At 47.8% G+C, this 25863-nt stretch overlaps 1 protein-coding gene across 2 annotated transcripts; it reads right to left on the reverse strand.

Moving 5' to 3' along the window:
* On the reverse strand, window positions 1-25333 carry KLHL30 (kelch like family member 30). Of its 2 annotated transcripts, none has more exons than XM_024218603.3 (8): window positions 25220-25333; window positions 22548-23381; window positions 14496-14655; window positions 10281-10367; window positions 9337-9492; window positions 8331-8519; window positions 6095-6240; window positions 1-567 (listed from the first exon to the last, which is right to left on the reverse strand). In XM_024218603.3, exons 2-8 carry the CDS (start codon window positions 23367-23369, stop codon window positions 316-318), a joined length of 1812 nt encoding a protein of 603 aa, XP_024074371.1. In that variant the 5' UTR covers window positions 23370-23381; window positions 25220-25333; the 3' UTR covers window positions 1-315. The 2 variants fall into 2 exon arrangements, with proteins under 2 accessions (XP_024074371.1, XP_024074372.1); XM_024218604.3 differs by having other exon boundaries at window positions 22548-23384.
* Window positions 25334-25863: the final 530 nt, after the last annotated feature.

Here is a 25863-nt window from a genome sequence, read left to right on the forward strand (position 1 = left end):
CCTCAGCGGCGTGCTGGCCGTTTCCGGGAGCGGCGCAGGGCTGCGGTCTGGGCAGGCAGGGAGCCTGCCTTAGCCCCGCTGCACTGCCAGACTTTTAGCGGCCAGAGATCGCGATCAACTGTCAGAGGCTCCAGGATCGACCAGTCAATCACGATCTACCGGTTGGTGACCACTGCTCTAATCCAAGGTCCACATGAAACGTGAAGGCAAAAATACATGCAAAAATGGTGATAATTCAAACAAATAAACCATCACTTTGTCCTTCCAAATCCTGGGCAGGACCATTCAAGCCCTGGGTAAGAGTCCCAGCCTCTCCTACTGGACATGGTTTCCCAGGAAGGGCTCTGTCCACTTTGATGTATCCATGAAGATGGAGGAAGAGCTGTGGTAGAGCCAGAGGCAGGGCAGGGCTCCCTCCCTTGTCCAAATATCTTTGGCACAATCATAAACTTCCATCTCCACCCGGTAATCACCATCCAGGCCCTTCCAGCGTCCACCTGTCACAAAGAGTTTGCCTCCCAGTGGCACCATGCCTCCGTTTTCATGCAGAGTGTGAAGCAGCTGCACCTGTAGGAGATATCAGTCATGATATAGGGCTATAGCCCACTCACACCACATCATGATATATGGAATCCAGGCTGCCTTACACAGAAGGCATTCATTATATACAAACAGACAAACAGGGTTCCACACAGCTTGAGTTCCAGCTTTGTCTCCGGTTCCTTACCAGGTGCCACACCCTGGCTGGAACTCTGTACTGCATACCGAAACATGGAGGGTCTGAGTAACATCCTTCAAGTAAACATTTTTCCATCTCCATTTCTTACAAGAGGAAAGGGGGTGGAAGAACAGATATGTCTTCAGTGCAGAGTTAACTCGGGTGACTGACACCCAGATTAGCCTAGTCTGGGTTTCAAAGTAGCAGCCGTGTTAGTCTGTATCCGCAAAAAGAACAGGAGTACTTGTGGCACCTTAGAGACTAACAAATTTATTTCAGCATAAGCTTTCGTGGGCTACAGCTCATTTCTTCAGATGCATAGAGTGGAACACACAGACAGAAGATATTTATACATACAGAGAACATGAAAAGGTGGAAGTATGCATACCAATTGTAAAAGGCCAATCAAAGCCACACCCCAGTTGCTGTGCCCTTATTGGCTCTACACTCACTAGGACTTCTAGGGGCACATCCTATGGTTCTTTGCACTGCAGTGAGCTGAGCCCTTCTGTGATTCTTTCCCTGTCCTTCTGGGCACAAAGGGGGAATTGTGGGAAGGCATTGGAGGACTGTCAGCACTGGAGGGATTTATCCTGTGTCCTCACTGCAGAGTGGGTGGGTTACCTAACACATAACCCAGCCAGGCCAGCTTTCCTGGGCTGAAAGTTCCACTAAACCCAGGTGAGCTCTTTTGGGGGCTAGAGAAAACCCCCAAGGAAGACCCTGAGTGAATTGCACAGGGCACATATGCAATAAGAAGTCATTTCTGGGCTCAAATCTCAAAGACCTCATAAGTGGAATGAGGTTCCGGGATCTCAGCCCAGCTCCTAGAGGACCCAGCGGCTTTGTTAAGATGTGAGGAGACGTCCATGTTACTGAGCTCAATGGGAATTGTATGAGGGGCTCTGCTGACAGTGCCGTGACTTGTGTGCAACAATCAGGAAGAGCACAGCACATCTAGTGCTGGACTGGGGCTGGAACAACGTTCCATGCCCTGGGGTCCAGCAGTTACTGAAGAATTTAAAGTCTTCATTAAAATAAATAAATAAATCATTTTCCAAATGAGCCACCTAAATCCACAGGGAGGGCTGCAGGTAGTGAGCACCTCTGAAAAACCCGGCTGCTTTCATGCAGATACTTAACTGTGGATTTAGGTGCCAAGATGTGAAACTTTTTGCCTAAGTTTGTAGCTCAGATAGCTGTAAAGAAAACTTTGTAAATCCCACCCAGGTAAATACAGGTAGCTTATAACAAAAGCAGCCTAATGGCCTGCGCACTGCACTAGGATTCAGGAAACCTGGCTTCTAGTCCCATTTCTGCCACTGGCCTATTGGGGAATTTGGGCAAGTCACTTCACTTCTCTGTGTCTGAGTCCCCAGCTGTAAACAATGGAGATAATGATAGTTTGTGTGTTACTGATGAAAAGTGCTGGTGAGAGCCAAGCAGTATTATTATTAAAAGAGCTCTCAGCTGCCCCAGAAACATCTTAACTCATTTAATCTGTCTGTGGTATTTCTATGGCACCTATCACACTGGGATTTACATGTCAATGAGGTGTTAACTCTGAAGCCTAATTATGACACTTACATATCATAAGAACATAAGATTGGCCCTAGTGGGTCAGAACAAAGGTCCATCTAGTCCAGTATCCTGTCTTCCGACAGTGGCCAGTGCCAGGTGGCCCAGAGGGAACGAACAGAACAGGTAATCCTCAAGTGATCCATCCCCTGTCACTCATTCCCAGCTTCTGGCAAACAGAGGCTAGGGACACCATTCCTGCCCATCCTGGCTAATAGCCATTGATGGACCTATCCTCCATGAATTTATCTAGTTCTTTTTTGAGCGCTGTTATGGTCTTGGCCTTCACAACATCCTCTGGTAAAGAGTTCCACAGGTTGACTGTGCGTTGTGTGAAGAAATACTTCTTTTTATTTGTTTTAAACCTGCTGCCTATTAATTTCATTGGGTGACCCCTAGATCTTGTGTTATGAGAAGTAGTAAACAACACTTCCTTATCTACTTTCTCTACACCAGTCATGATTTTATAGACCTCAATCATATCTCCTCTTAGCTGCCTCTTTTCCAAGATGAAAAGTCCCAGTCTTATTAATCTCTCCTCATACGGAAGCCGTTCCATACCCCTAATCATTTTTGTTGCCCTTTTCTGAACCTTTTCCAATTCCAATATATCTTTTTTGAGATGGGGTGACCACATCTGCACACAGTATTCAAGATGTGGGAGTACCATGGATTTATATAGAGGCAACATGATATTTTCTGTCCTATTATCTATCCCTTTCTTAATTATTCCCTGCATTCTGTTTGCTTTTTTTGACAGCCACTGCACATTGAGTGGATGTTTTCAGAGAACTATCCACAATGACTCGAAGATCTCTTTCTTGAGTGGTAACAGCTGATTTAGACCCCAGTAACAGCTAATTTAGACCCCCATATCAACATGGCTAAGTAGGTTTCAGTGCAGCTCACTTAGCCATGGTGGCTGGGAGTTACAGGAGCTCCACTTCCATAACCCCGCCTCAAGATACTGTGACAGACCCAGACCTGTGGGGTACAGGAGTCTGGTAGAGGGCAAATATACTGGTCACTGGATGAGTAGTTTTCTGTTCCCTGAGTGACCAGAGCAGGGGCTGCACTAGAGTAATCAGGAACCTGCTTGAACCAGTTAAGGCAGGCAGGCTAATTAGGACACCTGGAGCCAATTAAGAAGAAGCTGCTAGAATCAATTACGGCAGGCTAATCAGGGCACCTGGGTTTTAAAAAGGAGCTCACTTCAGTTTGTGGTGTGAGTGTGAGGAGCTGGGAGCAAGAGGCGCAAGGAGCGGAGAGTGAGAGGGTGTGCTGCTGGAGGACTGAGGAGCACAAGCGTTATCAGACACCAGGAGGAAGGTCCTGTAGTGAGAATAAGGAAGGTGTTTGGAGGAGGCCATGGGGAAGTAGCCCAGGGAGTTGTAGCTGTCATGCGGCTGTTACAGGAGGCACTATAGACAGCTGCAGTCCACAGGGCCCTGGGCTGGAACACGGAGTAGAGGGCGGGCCCGGGTTCCCCCCAAACCTCCCAATTGACCTGGACTGTGGGTTCTTCCAGAGGGGAAGGTCTCTGGGCTGTTCCCCAACCCACATGGTGAATCTCTGAGGCAAGAAAATCCGCCAATAAGCGCAGGACCCACCAAGATAGAGGAGGAACTTTGTCACAATACATACAGGACAAAAGTGGCATAAGACCCAGTTAGGGTCACAGGCCCTATCCCTTCTTTTTGAGTCTATCAGTATCACTTTTATTACAGTAGTGTCTAAGCTGAGACAGGGCTCAGGGCTCCGCTGTGCTAGGTGCTGTACACACCTGGAAAGCAATGAGTTACTGGGAGCTTACAGGCTATGACAGGTGGCGAGACCAAGCTGTGGCGAGGAGGGGGAGGGAAAGGTAGTCCTGACCAGAGCAATACCCAGGAGTTGCAGTGCTTACACTGAATCCTGACACCAGGACAGGTGGGTGGGATGACATGAAAGGAATAGACAAAGTGAAACTGGGGCTGGAACTGAAATCAGCCAAGTTACCAGCCCATCCTGTCTGCCTGCTTGTCCCACTTTGCACAAGGACACTTGATCAAGATACCTCCAGCTTCTCCTAGACCAGTGGTTCTCAACCAGGTGTCTGGGGCCCCCTTGAGGGCTGTGAGAGGGTTCAGGGGGTCCGCCATGCATAGCCGGAATTATACTCGCTAGGACCCAGGGCAGAAAGCCAGAGCTCCGCTGCGCAGGAATGTAACCCCAAGCCCACCACCCGGGGCTAAAGTTGAAGCCTGAGCAATTTAGTTTCACAATGCTCCCTGTGGCATGTGGCCCTGAGTAATTGCCCTGCTTACTACCTCCTAATGCGGATCCTGGCTTTTATAAGCAAAAAAAGTGGTTGTGGCACAGCTGGGCCAACGAGCATGTTCGGGGGGCCTCAGAAAGAAAAACGTTGAGAAAAAGGTCAGAGATGATGCTACTAGAGTTGTGCTGGGTGACCTTAGACCTGAGGAACACTCTGCTCTATAGGCAGAGAAGGAAGGAGAACTGTGCATGCTATGCTGAAAGAGTTAACAGAACCAGTCCAGAACTGGAACCAATGGGTGACCAATGGGGCACTGAACATTATTCATAAGCAGAAAAAAAAGGGAGCGAAGGGAGGGAGAGACTGGCAGGGCTCTCTCCGCACCTGTCTGGAGTATTGGCAGCTTGGTCAGCTGAGCACTGACGCCATGTGAACAGCTGCAGCAGGATTTCAGAATGATCTTGTGTAACCCAGCCCTGCAACAACATTACACACAGCTCCTCGAAGGCCAACGGGGCTCAGGGAAGTGGGCTATGTCATGCTGCTTCCTGGGGTCCCTTCACTCCAAGACAGGACTTCCTGGGGCTCTGGGATAGGCATTTAGGGGGTTAGATCAAAGCCACCAGCTCCCAGCTTCCCTTTGACTGGAGAATCACTCAGAGAAGAGGATAAGCCTCTGTTTGAGGGTCCCATTCCCAGGGGATCGGGAGGTAGAATCATAGAATATCATGGTTGGAAGGGACCTCAGGAGGTCATCTAGTCCAACCCCCTGCTCAAAGCAGAACCAATCCCCAACTAAATCATCCCAGCCAGGGCTTTGTCAAGCCTGACCTTAAAAACCTCTAAGGAAGAAGATTCCACCACCTCCCTAGGTAACCCATTCCAGGGCTTCACCACCCTCCTAGTGAAAAAGTTTTTCCTAATATCCAACCTAAACCTCCCCCACTGCAACTTGAGACCATTACTCCTTGTTCTGTCATCTGGTACCACTGAGAACAGTCTAGATCCATCCTCTTTGGAAGCCCCTTTCAGGTAGTTGAAAGCAGCTATCAAATCCCCCCTCATTCTTCTCTTCGGCAGACTAAATAATCCCAGTTCCCTCAATCCCTGGTAGAAACAATCCCTGGTAGAAGCAGCAATGGCTGGAGCTTTACTTTGAGCTGTGGGGAAATGAGTTTGGGGGGTCTCAGCTCACTGGCCCCTTGCTCCAACCTTAGTCAGTTCAATAGATGGTTCTGGCAGACACTACTCAAAAGGAATACAGAGTATTTGGCGTCCAGGCCAAATTGCCCACGAGTCACAGAAGAAGTGGTCTGACCCAAGGCCATATTAGTGGGTCAATGTGGAGAAGCCTAGGATTGACTAACTATTGCGACCAAGCCTTGCTTTCTCCCAGGACAGGGTTATAGAGAAGGGGTGTCCCAATACGCTGGGTTAGGCATTATGAAATCCACATACATATCAAATAGAGCGCTCCCTTCAACATGGCACTGGGGAATCCATGTCTAGCATGGTGCACCCCAGTGACCCACTCCACCTACCTTCTGCCAGATGTTAGCATTCGGATCATACACATACACCTTCTTTGTGTTGTCCCCAATGAGGTAAATTGCTCCATGCAGGGAGGCGCAGCGCGGGGCAGAGAGGTACTTCGGGATGAACGGGGATGCGATTACACTCCACACATCTGCCAGAAACAGCCATCATCAGTTGTGAAAGTGCTTAGGAGCCTGGACTAATAATGAAGTTATCACAGGGTGTTAATGAGAGTTACCCCTAGGGTGACAGAGTCACAAGGAGGGGAGAGAGCAGGCTGTCCCACCACAGTAGCTTACTGGGCTGATTCTCATATCACTTACACTGGTGTAAATCAGGAGTCAATCCATTTACATTCATGGCATTATATGGGTGTAAATACTCTCAGAATTAGGCCCTATAACTGACCTCTTACCATTTGGGCCTTGTATCAATATACAAGCCAGTCATGTGAGGTTTTCGCCATGCATTGTCTGACGTGATTAACATTAGCCTCGCATGTAATTCACTTGTAGGGAGCAAACTGTTGTCCTGAGACCAGCTGGACACTGGCGTGGATGTGAAGAGGCAAAAGAGGGAGCATATTTTGGAGTTGTCTCAGTTTATCTATCTTTGTGCTAGTTTCAAAGGTTAAAGCTTCTGGTTTGTCAACATGAGGTTAAACTGGGCTATGGTATTTAAATCAGCTAATGGAGTGAAGACACATCTCTTCTTTCATGGGAACTAGACAGCACCAATCTCGCTTTAACCATTTTGGTGTATCATGTAGGGACAGAGCAAAGGGTGATTCTGGGTACCAGCTAACATATGCTTGTCATATGACTCCTTTACTCAAGGTATTCTAATGCTCAGTCACTTTGTATGACTTCAGGGCAATGTATCTAAGACCTACTGAGTAAGAGGATGGGTGCTAGTAAAGGGTTTCTCAAACATGTGAGCCACTAATAGCTCCAAAATAACTTTCCAGGCTCACAAATCATCACATTGTCATGTGCCACTGCCATATCATGCTGATGTCATGTGCACATTTGTCCCTCTGAGACACACGTAGTGGCAGCGCTGGAAAGGGGATCACAAAGGAGCCAGCACACCTGGCCTTCCAATGAAGAACCACATCAGATGTGGGAAAGAGTGTCCAGATGACAGTGGAGACACAGGGCCAGAATGTGAGACCCTTACTCCCACTGGGGAACAGTTACTCACATGAGCAATATTATAATAATAATACCCAGTTCTTATGTCATGCTTTTAATTAGTTGCTCTCACAGCACTTTACAAAGGAGTCAGTATCATGATCTCCATTTTACAAATGGAGAAACTGAGGCACAGAGAGGCGATGGGACTTGCTCAACGTCACCCACAGGCCAACTGCAGCACCAGGAATAGAAGCCAGCTCTCCTGAGTCCCAGTCCAGTGCTCTATCCACTAGGCCACACTGCCTCCACTTGCCTTCAATGGAGCTAGCTTGTGTAAGTTAATGCTCACTAGGGTGAATAAGAAGTTCACAATCTGGCTCACAGTGAACAGTTCCTGAACTAGAAGAGAACGCGAGTCTGGAGTTCACTTTGGGGGAGAGATGATAGCTGAAGCTGACTCAGTTTGCTCATCCACAATACTGTAAATCAGAAATATCTTGGACACTGTGTAGGTAGCACTTTTGCCCCATTTAAATTTGGTTCACGCTCACTACTGTTCTCATACTGGGTCTTATGAAACTCCATGTAAGTAAATAACCAGAGACAGTTCAATGTCTCCTGTGTTTTAAATAACTGGAAATGGCTACATGAAACGGGCAGCAATTGTTTGGAGTTTCACCGTACCTAAGGGAACAAGGCACCAACCCTCAGCTGGTGGAAATCAGTATCGTTCCATAGAGGGCAATGGAGCTATGCCGAGTCACCCCAAGACAAAGAATTTAGGCCTTGACACAGAATGAGTGCAGAAGTTACAGCGTCTCCCAGCAGGAATCCCTCCTTCCTGCTATACAATGGGCACAGAAGTGCCACCACGTTCCCTGGCCCCAATTCGAGATGAACAGGCTGACACAAACATAACTTACGCATCACTGACTCACATATGCTCTGGTTCTATCCTTGCATCCTGATTTCATGCAGGGCAACACACATGTTGTAGGTGAACACGATGAACATGCACCAGGACTGGCACAGCATTGTTAGGAGGGACCTTTCCGAGGCTCGGGCCTTTGTGTCCAAAATTCCTGTTGCTGTTCCTTCTCCTTACCTATGACGGGGTTGTAACACTGCAGGGTTAGTGCGTTGTACTTGACAGCACAAGAGCCAATGAGGTAGAGCTTGCCCAGACATCCAGTTGCAGTGAAGTTGCTAACATACTTCAGGGCAGGGCTGATGGAGCACCAGCTATTATTGTAAGGGTCATAGCACTCCACCTCCACTGTGTCCACTGTGGTCCCTACACACCAAGAGAGGAGACAGGCGAGAGGTTAGCACAGCACAGGGAGTATTGTTTGCATTGCAGTAGCATCGGGAGTCCAGAGCCCCACTATGCCACATGCTGTACAAACACATGACAAAGAGACAGGCCCTGACCCAAAGCGCTTCCAATCTCAGTACAAGATAGGAGAGAATAGATGGATACAACAAACAGAGAGCACAAGGAAACAATTTGACCAGAGCGATCAGCATGCTGAGCAGGGGGCACAGCATGCCAGCTGCATAACCACAGTCAAATGGTCTGCAGGTGTCTCAGCAGGGGATCTGAAGGATAATGAGCTGGCCCTATGGGTGTCTCCATACAGAAGGGATGACAGGGGAGAAAGTGCAAAGGCACCTGTTTGAATAGGGTTTAAATGGGTAACTGAGACTGGCATCATTTGCAGAATGAAGGCAGAAGCTGATCCAGGAGTGAGCCTGCTTACTGTGCATGTATGTGCTGACTGCCGACATAGGATGGATGATAGTGCATGTGGTCTCTGCAGGTATTAAATGCCTGCACAGCTGCGTGTGGTTGAATGTTGCTAGGATGCAGTCATATTAGCAGATACTTATGTAAGTTTATAGTAGGTTACATTCTCCTATTTTCTGCCGTCTCTGCTTTAACTGAGCAGCAAACACAAATATTTCAATTGGCATCTTAATAAACTTCTTCACCTGCTGTTTAAATCCTTTGTTCTGGACTCGATTATTGTGAGATACTTTGTATTGTGGCCTTATCAGAGACTGACAGACAAGAGAGAGGGGAGGTGGCCAGAAAGACGGATGGTGCCTACCCCCAATGGCATAGATCTCTCCATTGAGGACAGCACTTGCATGGTTTGTTCGGGGTTTCAGCATTGGTGCAATGGGTTTCCATGCACCCTCCTTGAGACGGAAGCACCAGGACTGGGTTGTGGACCAGGTGTCATTCTGTGTCCCCCTGGAGCCACCTAGGAAGAGAATAATCCATCACACACACACACAGAAAATGTTGTAGGGCAGAGTCAGCCCTGCCCCGGGTAGTGGTCTTACACTGCATATTTTGCCTTGACGTCTAGGCCCCTTCACAGGCATTAAATCAAACAGTGACCATCTGAACAGATTTGAAGACAACTTTACAAGAACACAGCACCACAGGCTGCTGGCTGCAGCTCAATAGAAGCAACCCCCAGAAAATAAAAACAAGCTAATCTAAAGCCCAAGCAAACAAAAGGTCACCAAATTTAAACTCAGGCAGACTGTGAGAAGGAGTAAAATCCACAGAAGAGAGCCCTCTACTGAAAAGTCCAGCTACTGCCAGGCCTAGCGAGATGAACTTCAGCAGGTAGATAGAGAAGGGGGTCTCCAAAAACCACACCATCCAAGCATGAAGTACAGCCTGGGGCATAATTAATTCATGGCACTGTGGAGTCATGGGCCATTCTTCCATTCATTAATTTAATTAAATCCGCCTAAGAGCTCTGAACTTATACAACCTGGAAATTGCTGAACTACTGCCCAGGAGCTATGTGATACCATAGAACTTCCTCTGAGTTGCTGCTTATTGGCAAAATGTCCTCTGGATGCCATGGAAAGAGTAACATTTATTAAATGAATTTGTCAATTATTTTCTCTGTTTGAAAAAATACCCTGTGGGTCAACCAGACCAGCCACATGAAGGGAAACACGAGGAATTCCAAAGGTTAGGTTCCAGCTTAGGTTTAGCAGAGGGGTTGGATGAGAGCCCCAAGTTACATACCTGTGACATAAACATAATTATTTAGTGCCACCAGAGAAAAGCCCCATTTATTGTAGTCCGGAAAGTCAGGAAGAGCCATCCATCTTTCTGAAACACAGAAAAGCCATAAAGAACCTAAAGGCTTAGACCAGATCCAAAGGCATAAGCCACTACATACTTCCCAGTGCTCCTATCTTCCCAACATGTGACCGAAATGCAAGACAACATGCCTCCTTTGCTGTAAATAAGAGATAGGATCAGAACTGTTAAAACGGTCCCTTCCCCAGATTTCCCTACCCCCTCCAACACTCCCCTAGCTATTTGGCACAGTGGGTCTTTAGGAAATTCAGTGGAGCCAGATCCTCATGTACTGCTTCCAATGGAAGGAATATTGAAAAGGAGTCTTTACAGTTCGCCACTGCCAGTAACAAAAGCTGGCCAAACTCCACCAAGTTTTTGCAATACATTGAACTGCACAACTGCCATTCATTTCACTCTGGATGTACTCTTGGAAAGGAACGTGGGAAGCCTAAGAACAGCTCTTATTCTATGCTGAACAGTGTTATGCAGGCTCCCTTAGACAACACCCCAATATTCTCCAGCCATCTCTGCTGTAACACAGTATCTGTAGGGGATGGGTGAGGAATGCTTACAAGTGTAATTCTGATGGAACCCTTTCCCCTTTTGGTACCCAAATGGCTCCACCCACAGAACTTAAAGAATCGAAAATAAACCTGCCATTAAAATGGAAATCTCCTGATTCTGTGGGCCCGATCCCAGCTGGTATAAATCAACACAGTTCCACTGACTTCATGGAGCTACACCAATTTAAATCAACTGGGGATCTGGCCAATTGCCTTCAGTGGCATTACAATAATTTACACCTGCTGGCGATCCAGCCCTGTTACTGTGAAAATGTTCTGGAATCCGTGTGTCAGCCTCTGGCAGTCACCAATGCCTTGAGCTTCCACCATACCTGTCTGTGCCATGCTGTACATGGCAGGAGGGGAAACCTACCCCATGCCTGTGGAAATCAGTTTGTGCCTGGAAGTGTGAGATTGCGTCCACTTCTCATAGCATGCAGGACTACAACTGCTACCCACTGACTATTGCACGGGTACTGGAGTGTATCTCTTCTGTACGACACTAGATCATACCTGCGTTAAAACTGCTCTGCTGTCTCATGGCCTGACCTACAGCTCACTGAAGTCAGTGGGAATCTTTTCATTGACGTCAATGGACATTTGCTCAGGCCCTTACAACATAGCACTGGGAGGCTGAGACCTGGCTACGTTCATTTGGCTACAGGGGAATGGTGTGTGTTAATTAGCGCTGGTCCTTGTGTACATAATGTTGTCAAAGTCTCCTGCAATTGCATCAGTCTGCCAGGATTATGCCCTGTCTCCACACCCAAGCTGCAGAAAATCTGACTCATGGGCTTGTCACCTGGAGAAGAGAGCTAGCATTAGGCTGTGTGATTGCAGGAGCATCAGCCTGTGGGGAAAGCAGCTGTTCAGTGAATGACAAAAGCCAATGACTCAGAGCATTACATCACCCTGGTAACGGCTTCATTGTAGGATGAACTCGGCTAGTTACTGTGTGTGTCTAAATCTCTGATGTAAGGATTCGCTGGTAATCTAGCCCCTGGCACGGCCGCTTTGTTTGTGAGCCACAGCACAGTGCTCTGCAGCATGGTTCCAGGACCACTCTCAGGAGCCGAGGCCTTTGAGAAATTAAGGAGCTCACGGCCGGTTATGGACTCGGAAACTGTGACCAGACTCACAGCACCCAGGCATCTTTTTTTGTTTGTTTTTAATCTGCATTTTAGAACCAATTGGACATTAGAGCTGTGTGAGCTGTGGGGCATTCTCATCACACACCCTCCCAGGGCCAGTTAAGGCCCCCATTAGTGGCCCTGTGGATAAGAATGGGCAATAGTCCGAATAAATGGGTCAAATCTGGCTCCACTGAAGTCAGTGAGAGTTTGGCTGCTGGCTTCAGTGGAACCAGGATCCAGCATCCTGGGAGGGATGGTGGGAGGAAGCATCTATTTTTTGGTCTATGGGGAGACAATGACTGAGAGACTCCATTCCTTCTTGTGCATAGGGTCTGACTGAGACCTGTGTATTGTGACTCCTGTCTTCTCACACAAATGGTTCTCACACCTCCAGTTTGAAAACACTGACATGTAGTTTACTTATTTTAATCTCAACCACCACCCTTTACAGGCCTGGGCAGCAACTCTATTTACAGGGACATACCAATATCATCCCCCTTTGCCAGAGAGAAGAGGACAGAGATCTCTCCACGCAGAGGTATCCCTTCATTCTGGTCATGCTAACCTCTCCCATTCTCTCTTTCTGTCTCTCATTCCCACTTTGCACTTCCTTCTTGTAGCCTTTCTGCTTTTCCAGTTAATGGCTTAACTGGCTCCTTAGCTCCCTAGCAATTAGCCCCAGCTTTTCTCAATCTGGCCCTTCTCTGGGAAACTAATTGGCCTTCCAGTGAGCAGAGTGCTAGTTCAGCTGCTGGTTCTCAGTCCTGCCACATATATTTTATGCAAACAATACTAGCTGGCATTTCAAAGGGGGGTTGGCAACATCCCCACCTAACAGACAGGAAACTGAAGAGGTGCCAACATTTTCAACGGTAGCCCCTGAATTTAGGCCACTCTGTTTAAAACTATAGGGCCTAAGTGATGTGGCTGAACCAGTGCCAGAGCTGGGAAGAGAAGGCAGGTCTCCTGATTTCTGGTCCTTCGTCCTCTCTAGGGGACCACACACCATCAGCAGACCCTCAACCCCCGCCAAACTTCACCAAGGCACGGTTAGCTGTGTGAGTTCATCCTCTCGATCCTACTCAATGGCTTTGAACAGGTGACACACAGAGGCTAAGAGGAGACCAGAACACTTAGTAACTGGCAGAAATTTATCTCTCCCAAGGGGAAAAGCTTAAGAGAGAAAGACTGCATATCTATTGCATCACACGCTTTGCCCACAAAACTTTTAGGGCCAAATCCAGGGCTCCATCTTCTTAGCGCTAATCCAGCAGCGCACAGGGGATGGAGAGTGGTTCGAACAGGGCAGCTGGGGAATCCCCAGCATGCATGTAGTCACTGCCTCACCCCTTCTGGTGTAAGACCTCCAGTAGAGAACAGAAACTCTGCTCCAATACTGCAGTTATTCAGCAAGCTGCACCACTGAAGTCCTGTCTGAGCTGGATGTAACCCTGGGTGTAGCAAACAGGCATGGCCTCCCTCGGAGATTGACAGTGAGGGAGGGCCAGACACCCCCCGGTGGGCGGAACCAGGAAGGCCACTCTCACCATGCCAGAAGCACAGGGGTGGGACAGGAACAGGAGGTATAAAAGGCCTGGCCCTGTAGCTCAGCTGGGTAGCAGCTGCCAAAGGAGATGGACATGTTTTCCCCACTGCTGAGGCAGGAGCCTGCAGAGGATGTCAGTTACCCTGAGGACTTGCCCAAGCTACCAGAGCTGCCAGACCCAACCAATGCTGAAGAGCTGCTGGGATTGCCACTGGCAGTATACCCTGAGGAGATGGAGGATGTACAGGTACACCTTGAGAGAAGGGTAGGAAGGAGCCCAGGGATAGCTGACTGTAGTCTGGCTGCAGGGGCATCTGAAACATGGTCAGTGTGTAGCAGTTGGTTTCCCTGTGACCCAGTGGCAGACTGCTCTGCCACTGTTAGGGCCCTGGGCTGGGATGCAGTGGAGTCAGGTGGGCCTGCATCCCCCTATCCCTGGCAGTACTCCCCCTCTTCAGGCCAAGAGGCCTGTGCTTGTCTAGCTCTCCCCAGAGCCAGGATGACAAATTGTACCTGGGTGCCTGACCCCTTGCTGGAGCCCCCTAGACTGTGTTGGGCACTCACCCTTGCCTGAGGTGTAGAACCCAAGACTGTGTTTGGTACCCTGCCCCATCTGAGGGCCTGGGTTCCCAGACTATACCTGACTATACCCTGTCTGAGGGTTGGACTTTAGATTGTTTGATGTCCTGCCCTGCCTGAAGGCTTGGGCTGCAGAACCACTCACTGCTCAACCCCGCTGGAGGGCTTGAGCACCAAGACTAACTTCCCCATTATCTTAGATTGTCCTTAACGGGGTATGACAGCAAAGGGGTGTGGCCTCCCTCGGAGATTGACCGTGAGGAAGGGCCACACATGCCTACACTGGGCCTGGCCTGAACCTCAGCTAGGAACAGGCTTGGTTTTGCTTGCTTACTGGTCTTGGGATTGTAAAAGGCGAAGTTCCGGGAGACTGGCAACTCCACATCTTCTGCCTCGTTCTCTTCCAGAGCTCGACCCGCGACCACCACCAGCACTTCCTCCAGCTTCTGTGGAAGGGCGAGCAGGCTCTTCTGGACAAAGGACCTGTTTTCCACCTTATAGAAGATAAAAGAAACATGTCACCAGACTCAGCGGCTAGGCCCCTGCCCCTCATTCTCCTGGACAGGAGTTCTAGAATGGCAGTAGGTCTGCTCTGGTGGTGGGTGGAGAGCCAGGTGGCTTCCTCTCTGGCTCTAGTGGCTGCTGCTCCCTCTGCAGGAGGCTGTCTGCAGACTCAGGCAGATGGTGCTGTATCACTTACACTCAAGGGCACATTCTCAAGCTTTCCTTGGCCACCAGAAGGGCTACAAACCTTCTGTGTTAAATGCAAGCTGAGATTCTGATGTCATGTGCCAGGGCACATGCCTATGAGTTTATCCAGCCATGGTGCAATGGGAGTTTTGGAAATGTGAATGCTGCCAACCCAAAATCAGCTATGTTATTGAAAATGGGATGGGGGCATAGGGGGAAGAGAGCAAAGCCTGCTGAGCAGGGAGTTGAGGGGACTCATCCACTGCAGCCTCAACTTGGGCCAGCATTCCCTGCTGCCTCCTCTCTGCCTGACATGCTCCTTCATCACTGAGGCTGTTATCTTTGCCATTATCTGGGCAGAAAATCACTCTGTCTCTCTCCTTTAGCCCTGTGTGGACTGACTGTGCTGCTGCTGCTCCCAGGGCTCACAGTGCAGACTGTAAAAACAACGAGGAGTCCTTGTGGCACCTTAGAGACTAACAAATTTATTTGGGCTTAAGCTTTCGTGGGCTAAAACCCACTTCATCAGATGCATGGAGTGGAAAATGCAGAGGCAGGTATAAATACACAGCACATGAAAAGATGGGAGTTGCCTTACCAAGTTGGGGGTCAGTGCTAACAAGTCATTGGGAGGTGCTGCATTAGGAGGAGAACATCACCAGAGAGACATTTAAATTGTTTGTTTTAACTAAAAGAAAAACAATATGTATTCAACAGCAAACATATAATTTAACACAACAAGCATTTGAATTTAAACATTCAAGTTTTTTAAAATCAGGTTTGTTTTTGTTACAATTGTTTTTAACTAAAATAGTTAAAAGAAATATATTTTAAGAAAACAAAATAAATCGACTGTCAGCCAGCTCAACATGAGAAACTTAAAATATTGGCTTCTGGACCTAACTCAGTCGTCTTCACCTTCATTTTCCTGTTTGTTCATAATCTGGAAAAGAAAAACAAGCTTTCCTGCTTTTTCAGGTCCCAAACGATTTCTCAATTTGGAATGAATTAGTCCAAAGGAAGAAAATATTCTCTCTACACCGGCAGAAGAAGCTACTGCTGTTAAAAGTGAGATTATCACTTCAACAGTCTCTGAATCCAAGTGAATCAAAGTCACTGGTGTGAATTTCTTTAAAACATCATCAGCAAACCTATATTTCTTGACTGGTTCACCCTTAGCTCTGAAGTTTATTACAGTTGGCATTATGGAGGGATGATTGCTGGATGTCCATATCATAGCCAACTCCTCTTCTTCAGCAATTAAGGTTTAACCCTGGTACCGACTATTGAGAATATTTGCAAGAAAATGAGCTGGAGATAGTGCTTGTCCCATTTGTTTTTTTAATGCTTGTAATTTAACTCTGTCATCGCATATTTCTCTTTTTAAGATCTCACTCAGTTCCTTCCAAATGTCAACAGCATCAGCAATAAAACAGCTATTTCTCTGCATTTTGTTCAAGGCTACAGAAATAGTCTTCAACATTTCTCTTAAGCCCAATGTTGAGAACTTTGGCGGTGACAGTGCCATCTATTTTTTTCATGATTTTGTTCACAAACTGTCATCAGATTAAGCCAGTTCTTGATATAGTGCTCAAAACAGTCCACTACTGAGTTCCATCGCAAGTCTTGTGGGAGAGTTAGCTTGGTTCCTCTCACTTTTTTCAGAGCAGCTGCTGCAAAGTGGTTGTTAGGGAAGTATTTTGCCATTTCAACAACATTAGCCTTTATTTCTGGAACACTGCAGTCTTTGGCTAGGAGGTGCATCAAATGAGCACTGCAACCTTATGTTATTAGCTTGGGACTCTCTTCACTCTCTTCTAAATAATTTCTTCTCCTCTTGGATACCTCCTGAGGTCCCTTCCAAGCTGATATTCTATGACAGGGATCGGCAACCTTTGGCACGCAGCTCGCCAGGGTAGGCACCCTGGCGGGCCGGTCTGGTTTGTTTACCTGCTGCGTCCGCAGGTTCGGCCGATCACGGCTCCCACTGGCCGCGGTTCGCCGCTCCAGGCCAATGGGGGTGGCGGGAAGTGGTGGCCAGCACATCCCTTGGCCTGCGCCGCTTCCCACAGTCCCCATTGGCCTGGGACGGTGAACCGCAGCCAGTGGGAGCCGCAATCGGCCAAACCTGCGGATGCGGCAGGTAAACAAACCGGCCTGTCCCGCCAGGGTGCTTACCCTGGCGAGCCGCGTGCCAAAGGTTGCTGATCCCTGTTCTATGATTTGCAGCATTGTCTGTGACCAAGCTGCATATTAGACATTTGAAATTTTTTTTTTCAGTTTGTGATAGCTTTTACTGCTACTTCTTGTAAGTATTCTGCTGTCTATGCATTTCCTGATGTATCAATTGTTTCTGTAAGGAAGACATTCCCTTCTTCTGTTGTCACATAAGCACATACAACAGGATCATTGTGGACATTGCTCCACCCATCAAGACTCAAGTTAACAATTTCACCTTCTAGACCTTTTGCACACTGCTAAATTTCTTTCATACACTTTATCCAGCAATTTGCCTGTGACATCTGCTCTGTTGGGTGGACTGTATCCTGGTCTTAATGACCGAACCATGTTAATGAAGTGTGGGTTCTCAATCATATGGAAAGGAGAGTTGGTTGCATAAACAAACCGGGCAAGTTTTTCATCAATTACCTCTTTTTGTAATCTGCTGGTTCTTACACAAATTTATCTATGGTTGTTTCTGGATGATGGAGATTTTTTTTTTCTTTTTACTACAGTATATTGCCTGTAGCATGACAGTATATACTGTCGTATGATGTGACATACATGATGTGACTTATCTGCCAATGATAGTTTCACTCTGAAACTATAGAAAATGATGGTGATCTTGAAGATGGATAGTCTTCAGAATCCTGTAAGTCAATGCAGTTATTTAATTATTATTACCATACTGCTCATTTAGTATTACTCACTGCATTCACCGACACTCAGTACTACTTTAAAGGTGAAATTGTAAAAGGAAGATCTGCCTATTTCAGCTATTTGTTTTTTTATCACAACTGCATCTAAAATGATGGTACCATAGAGTAACAACCATATATTTTTTGCTCAAACATGAGAATTCAAGAATAGTCCAGAAGGAAGACAGGCAGTCCTTAAGCAAGAAGTATGAAATAAAAAAGTTGACCAATCTGAAGATCCTGCATGTTCAGACATGTTCCTTTCATCTTCAATGCCGCTTCCTCCTGAGAAGGAACACTTCTCATGATGTTGTTTCATTCGGGCAACCAGGCCTTGCATTTCTTTGTTGCACTGTTTGCATTTTGCACACATATCTGTCTTACCCACAGGTAGAGGAACCTCATTTAAAATATTCCCAAACTGGGTCTCTTTTACAACCTGCTGCCATTAAAGGTTTTCCCTTCTAGTGAGAGAATGGTATGGTAGATCTCAAATCAATGAAGGCTACACTCAGAAAGACCTCAAGACTTCTGGAATATGCTGCTCAAACAGTTTCACTTTTGTTTCTACTGCCTGTCCCTCCCTTCTCACGTTTATCTCGAGACTTCGTCTCCTTGTCCAGATCTATTCCGCCCAAACAATCTTCTATTCATTGAACTTTTTGAAACTTTGCACTTTTAGAGAGAGGTAAGGGATTGACTCTGTGTACACAAATTTGCAGAGGGACAATAGGGTTGAGATCTCTTATTTCTCACCTCTAGATATTTATTTTAAGCCATTTTTGTGTTAACAAGCATATTATCTCTAGAGACACAAATCCACAGTTTGAGAACAGCAAAACTAAGCATCTCTGATGGTATCTTCTAGACTGAGCACTGAGTCCCAGTGTGTAGATAGAAAGATTAACCTAAATAATCTATACAGAAGCCCCTGGGAACCGCATATGACTGGGGTCCCTAATCCATGAACTATTGGAACTCATTTACAAAACTTTTCTCAAACATTACATGAATATATTGTCTCATACTATAGAATTAGAATTTATAATCCCTATTCCATGATAAAGATATTTTTGAGCTATAATGTATCTCATCTTTAGATAAGTTTTTTTCCTCAAAAAGCATTTTATCAAAAAAATCCGATTTAAATAAAATCTGATTTTTTTTTTTTTTTTTTTTTGTAATTAGTCATTTTTATCCACCTTGAACTCTTCCCCACTGAGGGAGGCAGTTACTGCTGTGGTAAGCCTGAAAAGCCTTTGAGGGTGCAACTGAGCTGCAAGTATCAGAGGGGTAGCAGTGTTAGTCTGAATCTGTAAAAAGCAACAGAGGGTCCTGTGGCACCTTTAAGACTAACAGAAGTATTGGGAGCATAAGCTTTCGTGGGTAAGAACCTCACTTCTTCAGATGCAAGTAATGGAAATCTCCAGAGGCAGGTATAAATCAGTATGGAGATAACGAGGTTAGTTCAATCAGGGAGGGTGAGGTGCTCTGCTAGCAGTAGAGGTGTGAACACCAAGGGAGGAGAAACTGCTTTTGTAGTTGGATAGCCATTCACAGTCTTTGTTTAATCCTGATCTGATGGTGTCAAATTTGCAAATGAACTGGAGCTCAGCAGTTTCTCTTTGGAGTCTGGTCCTGAAGTTTTTTTGCTGTAAGATGGCTACCTTAACATCTGCTATTGTGTGGCCAGGGAGGTTAAAGTGTTCTCCTACAGGTTTTTGTATATTGCCATTCCTGATATCTGACTTGTGTCCATTTATCCTCTTGCGTAGTGACTGTCCAGTTTGGCCAATGTACATAGCAGAGGGGCATTGCTGGCACATGATGGCATATATAACATTGGTGGACGTGCAGGTGAATGAGCCGGTGATGTTGTAGCTGATGTGGTTAGGTCCTGTGATAGTGCTGCTGGTGTAGATATGTGGGCAGAGTTGGCATCGAGGTTTGTTGCATGGGTTGGTTCCTGAGTTAGAGTTGTTATGGTGCGGTGCGTGGTTGCTGGTGAGAATATGCTTAAGGTTGGCGGGTTGTCTGTGGGCGAGGACTGGCCTGCCTCCCAAGGTCTGTGAAAGTGAGGGATCATTGTCCAGGATGGGTTGTAGATCACTGATGATGCGTTGGAGAGGTTGCTACAAGACAGGCCCAAAAAAGAAACCAACAGAACTCCACTGGCCATCACCTACAGCCCTCAGCTTAAACCTCTCCAACGCATCATCAGTGATCTACAACCTCACCCTCCCTGATTGAACTAACCTCGTTATCTCCATACTGATTTATACCTGCCTCTGGAGATTTCCATTACTTGCATCTGAAGAAGTGAGGTTCTTACCCACGAAAGCTTATGCTCCCAATACTTCTGTTAGTCTTAAAGGTGACACAGGACCCTCTGTTGCTTTTTACTGAGCTGCAAGGTACTAATCTATGGCATCAGTCACTTCACATGAAGCCCAGGTACCAGATTCTTGGCTTTCAGCAATAGATGTGTTCTACTTAGTTCCTAGGCTGCACAAAAACCCAACTAGGTTTTGCGGTGGCTGTCCAAGGTGAATTATAGTATTTGCAGCTAATATTTGTGTTAGAGTCAGGTGCAATTGCAGCAGTTGACATTGATCTAACATGATCTCTTAGACTTGGGTCCTAGGAGACAGTTCCCCTCCTGTCTGTATATGCCAGTGCAGGTTAGGTGGACACTCAGTTGAAGGCCCTCAATGCTGGAATTTGCTCCCCTGCATCATCAATAGAGCTGGAGTCTGCTGACAAGGTCTGTCTCTAGTATCCAAGATTTCCCTGTGGCCATCCAGGTTGATATTTGCTTTGGAGGAAGGTTCTAGTTTTACCTTTTGCTAAAACAGCCAAAGACTGTGAGCCAACTCCTCAGCAGGAATAATTAAGACAGGGATAGATAATAGGACGGGAAATATCATGTTGCCTCCATATAAATCCATGGTACTCCCACATCTTGAATACTGTGTGCGGATGTGGTCACCCCATCTCAAAAAAGATATATTGGAAAAGGTTCAGAAAAGGGCAACAAAAATGATTAGGGGTATGGAACGGCTGCCGTATGAGGAGAGATTAATAAGACTGGGACTTTTCAGCTCGGAAAAGAGATGAATAAAGGGGGATATGCTAGAGCTCTATAAAATCATGACTGGCCTGGAGAAAGTGCATAAGGAAGTGTTATTTACTCCTGCTCATATCACAAAAACTAGGGGTCACCCAATGAAATTAATAGGCAGCAGGTTTAAAACAAATAAAAAGAAGTATTTCTTCTCACAATGCACAGTCAACCTGCGGAACTCCTTGCTAGAGGATGTTGTGAAGGTCAAGACCATAACGGGGTTCAAAAAAGAACTAGATAAATTCATGGAGGATAGGTCCATCAATGGCTATTAGCCAGGATGGGCAGGAATGGTGTCCCTAGCCTCTGTTTGCCAGAAGCTGGGAATGAGTGACAGGGGATGAATCACTTGAGGATTACCTGTTCTGTTCATTCCCTCTGGGGCACCTGGCACTGGCCACTGTCGGAAGACAGGATACTGGGCTAGATGGACCTTTGGTCTGACCCAGTAGGGCCGTTCTTATGTGTAAATCAGCATAGCTCTTTCTGTTTGTACCTGCATTCTGAGATGTGGTGAGTTAGGTGCATTTCAGAAAGCAAAGCAATAAGTAAAGGTTGCTCTGTTCATTTGTTTGGAATAAAGCAAGAACGAATGAGTTATGGAAATTATTGGTGGAAGAACAACTTTCCCCCTCTCTCCAAGAACTCAGACTCATTGGTTTGGTTCAGATTAGCACCCAAGAATTTCTGTGCTTGTTCAAAGTTACCCCAACTAATTCCGTGGTCTGGGAATCTTGTGAACACACAGTATCTGTGCAAGCATTTTGGCCTGGGTTGGAAATACCCACCTTATAAGCCTTTCCTGTGGTGTTTATGCCTCTAGGCTCTACCAAAATGCGGTGCCGATGCATGTGAAAATGAAGAAACAATTAAACTATCACAGCCTTCCAAGAGCTGGAGGGGTGAGCTCAAACTTTGGGAGGAGGTTTGGGTTGGTTATTTGACCTGACTTGTCTCCTCAATTTGTCTGTTCACCAATTACACATTTTAGATATAGTTCCTTAAAGGCTCTGGCTAGACAGGAAAATGTTTCTGGTATAAACTAAGGGGTAAATGTAAACTGATATAGCTATCCCAGTACAACCCTCCTCCTACCCCACCATCCCTGGGCAGACACTCTCATTCCAGGACAAGAGGAGCCTTTATTCCATTAAACTTGGGCAGGAGGTTAAACTAAACCAAAAAAGGCCACTCATCTACCAGACTAGGAGTGTCCACAAAGTGGGCTATAGAGTGCAACTATAACTGGTAGACATCTCCCAGGCAGAGAAGCTAGGAGTGGCTGTGCTCACTGAGAGGGAATGGATCAAGGTAAAGCTCCTGCAGAGCCTACAGTGGATTTCTGCACTGAGCTGGAAGAGGCTTGATTACAGAGACGATTTGGGGTGGCTCTGGGCCTGCACTGGATTCCTGTGCCTAGCTGACTCTGGGGAAAGCCCCACTTCCCTCTGCTGGCCTTTAGGGCATCTCCCTCAGCATTTCTATAGCACCTTCTGAACCACATTCACCATCGAAGTGGAAAGGTAGTCTGACCTGGACTCTCATACCTAGGAATCTGATTGGACACTGGTGCAGATCATTTCCCACTGGCAACCTCCCTCCAGGACAGAAGCTCCATCTAGACAGGGCCATTCTGATACCTTACAGCACTGACCGTGCTTCGGTAGCTGGAGATGACGGCTTTGCAAGCTTCCGAATCCTGGATCAGTGGCTCCAATGAGAGTAGGTTCTGCAGGTACTGGTCTGGTAGTGAAACCAGGTGCACCAGGTCTAGGAGCTCTGGCAGGTGCTTGGCTCTAGATGCTTCTTCGTACCTCACCCACCTAAGCACAGCCTCAGCTAGGCTCTGTTCTTCCTGTACCTGCAGCAGGTCATCGGACAAGTAGACTACTAGCCTCTCCTTGGATAGCTGGAGAAACTCCTCCTGGTGCGATACAGCCTCAAAGTTCTCCTGCAGGAAAGCCCAGGCCTTTGAGGATACCTCCGGGCAGCCATGGTTCTCCCCAAACTCACAGATGCCCAGGCAGTTGGTTGCATCCATCTGCTGTCTCAGGTAGCGGCTGCAGACTTTCTGGATGGTGGGGAAGTGGAGCTGGTTGGAGGTCCGGATTAGTGCCTCCACATTCCCCTGGTTGATGGTGATCTTTCCTGTGTAAGCAAAGTCGATCAGAGTCTCCATGACAACAGGATCCACCTCTTTGATCTCCACGTGGGCTGAGATGCTCTCAATAAAGTCGCCAGTGAACATGGCATTGAAGTAGTGGCTGCAGAGGGCCAGGATGCTGCGGTGGCAGGGGAACTCATGCCCACCCACAAGCAGCGTGACGTCAGAGAGCTTCGGATTGGAGCGCAGGCTCCGCAGGCCTTCCAGGATGGCCTGGGGGTGGGATGGGAGGGAGAAATCGAAGTCATCAACGTTCCTCACCATGGTCCTATCCTCTGGTAAAGCCCACTCCTGCTCTTGGGGCTCTAACATGGAAACTCCACCCTGCTTAGCAAGCAATGAAAGAGGGGAATGAATGATTAGCTGGTTGCCCTGGAAGGGAAGGACAGTAGCAACGTTCTCCTCTTAAAGGCTGAGTCTCCCAAACAACTTAAAGGCACAAGCAGGGTTGACGACGTGTGCTTCTGTGACTTGTGGGTCAATGCACTCATCTCCCCGCCCTGCCCCCCATGAAGCACATGTCTCCAGAGGTTCCAGGCTCATAGGTGTATCCCAGAGCACTTCCCCTTGCTGGACTAAGTGCCTCTCCCCTGCAGCCCCTCTCTTCACTGACTGTCCCCTGTTGGGAAACCAATTTCTGGCTCCTCTTAGAAAGAGGAGAGAATCTGATTGCATGAAACATATTTTCAGTGGCCTATGTGGCTTTTCCTCCAGGCTGCCGCTCCCAGTAAACATCCGCAAAACTAACCCATTGTCCTCCTCCAAAACCCGCCTTAAACCTCTCCTTTACCATGAAGCTTACAAGAACCCTGACAGTGTTTAGGCTGCTGGTGTTCTGAGACCACCGGCTAGCCTGATGACTGATAGCCTCATTGTTTCCTTGTATTCTCTCCCCCCCCCATTTGTCTTTCTGTATCCAGCCGCTGTCACTCGTCTTATATTAAGGGTATATCTAAACTACAGCAGCACAGCGATGGCACCGCAGGTCTGATGCTGTAGCGCCAGGGTGTAGATGCTTCCTACATTAACAGAAGAGGGTTTTCCAGTGATGGCGTTAGTCCACCTCTCCGAGAGGCAGTAGTTAGGTCAAGGGAAGAATCCTTCCAATGTACTCTGGAGAGAGGGGCTGAGTGGGAGAGCTGTGTGGCAGCTCCCCATGTGCTGGGTAGAATAATAATTATTCCATCGACCTAGCTGCATCTACAACAGGGGTGAAGTCACCCTACCTCTGTCTCACCAGGTGTGGAATTCATCACAGCCCTGAGCTGGAGCGGGGTCAGCCTAAGTTTTAGGTGTAGATATATCCTTACACCACAGGGATGGCTTGTTCTGTGTTCGTGCAGTGCCTGGCATGCTGGTTGCCTGGCCCATGACTGGGGCTCCCATGTGCTACGCTAATAAAACAACCAATGGGCATGACAATGATACAAACACATAGGACGAGACAGTCCTACCCTGAAGAGCTGCCAGTCTAACCAGACAGAGAAAATAGGGGCACAAAGAGGTGCAATGATTAGTCCAGGGTCCCACAATCAGTCTGTAGCAAAGCCACGAAGACTTTCCTGACACCCAGTCCAGTCCCCTTGCCACTGGCCATTGACTACAATGATGCTACCCCAATTTTCACCATCTGAGGATCTGGCCTAATATGATCTCCTCCTCCCAGAATCACCTGTTTTCCTCCTTTCTCCCTCTAGCCTTGTTATAGCTCCAAATCCCACTGCACGTTTGCATGCTCCTCCAGAGACATTTCCCTGCAGAGAGCACATGGTGACAGTGAGGGAACATGCTCTGGCTGCAGGCTACCCGGATTTACCAGGGTACAGTGGGGACAGATGGCCTGGGGGGCTCTGAAGCTGGCACACCATTCCTGACACACTCTGGAGAGAAGGGTTGGTGGGGAGGGCTGAAGGGTGACTCCCCTGGTGCTGCATGGCGACAGCAGCAGTTTGGGGGCCCACTCTGCAAGGCTCCCTGCAGTACAAGCACTGACGAGGTCTGGCACCCACAAAATAAAGGAGCTGTTATTAACTGGGGCTTTTCTCTATGTGCAGCACTGTGAGCCTAGGCGCCAGCCAGCACAGTGCCTTCACTGCATGCTGTGCCCTCCATCCAGCACCTTCCCACGCTGGCACAGGCCAGTGCTGGCAGCCCCAGCTTACCTCTCAGCTGCCTCCGAAATGCCTCTGTCCAGCCGATCGATTGACTGGCCTGTTCGATCAGTGGCGCTTGGGTGGCCCGGGGAGAGCCCGGTGCAGCCAGATTCCCAGCCGTGGGAGCTCAGCACTCAGGGACAGCCTGGCTGGAGACTAGGGGGGTTATTTTTAGACGGCAGCCTGTCCGTGGGGTGGGGGAGGTGGGAAGTTCTTTGACAGTTACTGTCTCCAGGCCACCTGCTCTTAAAGCGACCTGCCAGGAGAGAAAGGCAGGGGGCCAGGAAGGAGGCAAAGGTGGGGCTGTGTAAGCAGGGCTTTGCTGGCCTTTGGAAGGCAGCCTCACCAGGTAAATGACTGCTCTGTCCCCAGGCCAGCTCTGGTGCAAGCCCCCTCCCGCCCCAGGAGAAGTCTCCTCCATGAGCTCAGGGTGACAGAGCACCTCGCCCCAGGATCGCCTGGGCTTGCTGTCCCCCGAATGACAAGTGGCCGAGTTGGCTTTGAGAGCAGACAATACTGCTCTCTGGGGACACAGAGCTTAGCTCCCAAGCTCATTGTGGCAGGACACTCCTGGGTTTTTTGTGGCAGCAGTGCCTGGGCCAGGGCTTCATTCACTCTACTGGGGAGCAAGGGAGGCTGGGGCCCGAACACAC

The sequence above is a fragment of the Terrapene carolina genome, unplaced genomic scaffold (genome assembly GCF_002925995.2).
Source record: "Terrapene carolina triunguis isolate 2854851 unplaced genomic scaffold, T_m_triunguis-2.0 Scaffold583, whole genome shotgun sequence".
In the NCBI taxonomy this organism is placed as follows: Eukaryota; Metazoa; Chordata; order Testudines; family Emydidae; genus Terrapene; species Terrapene triunguis.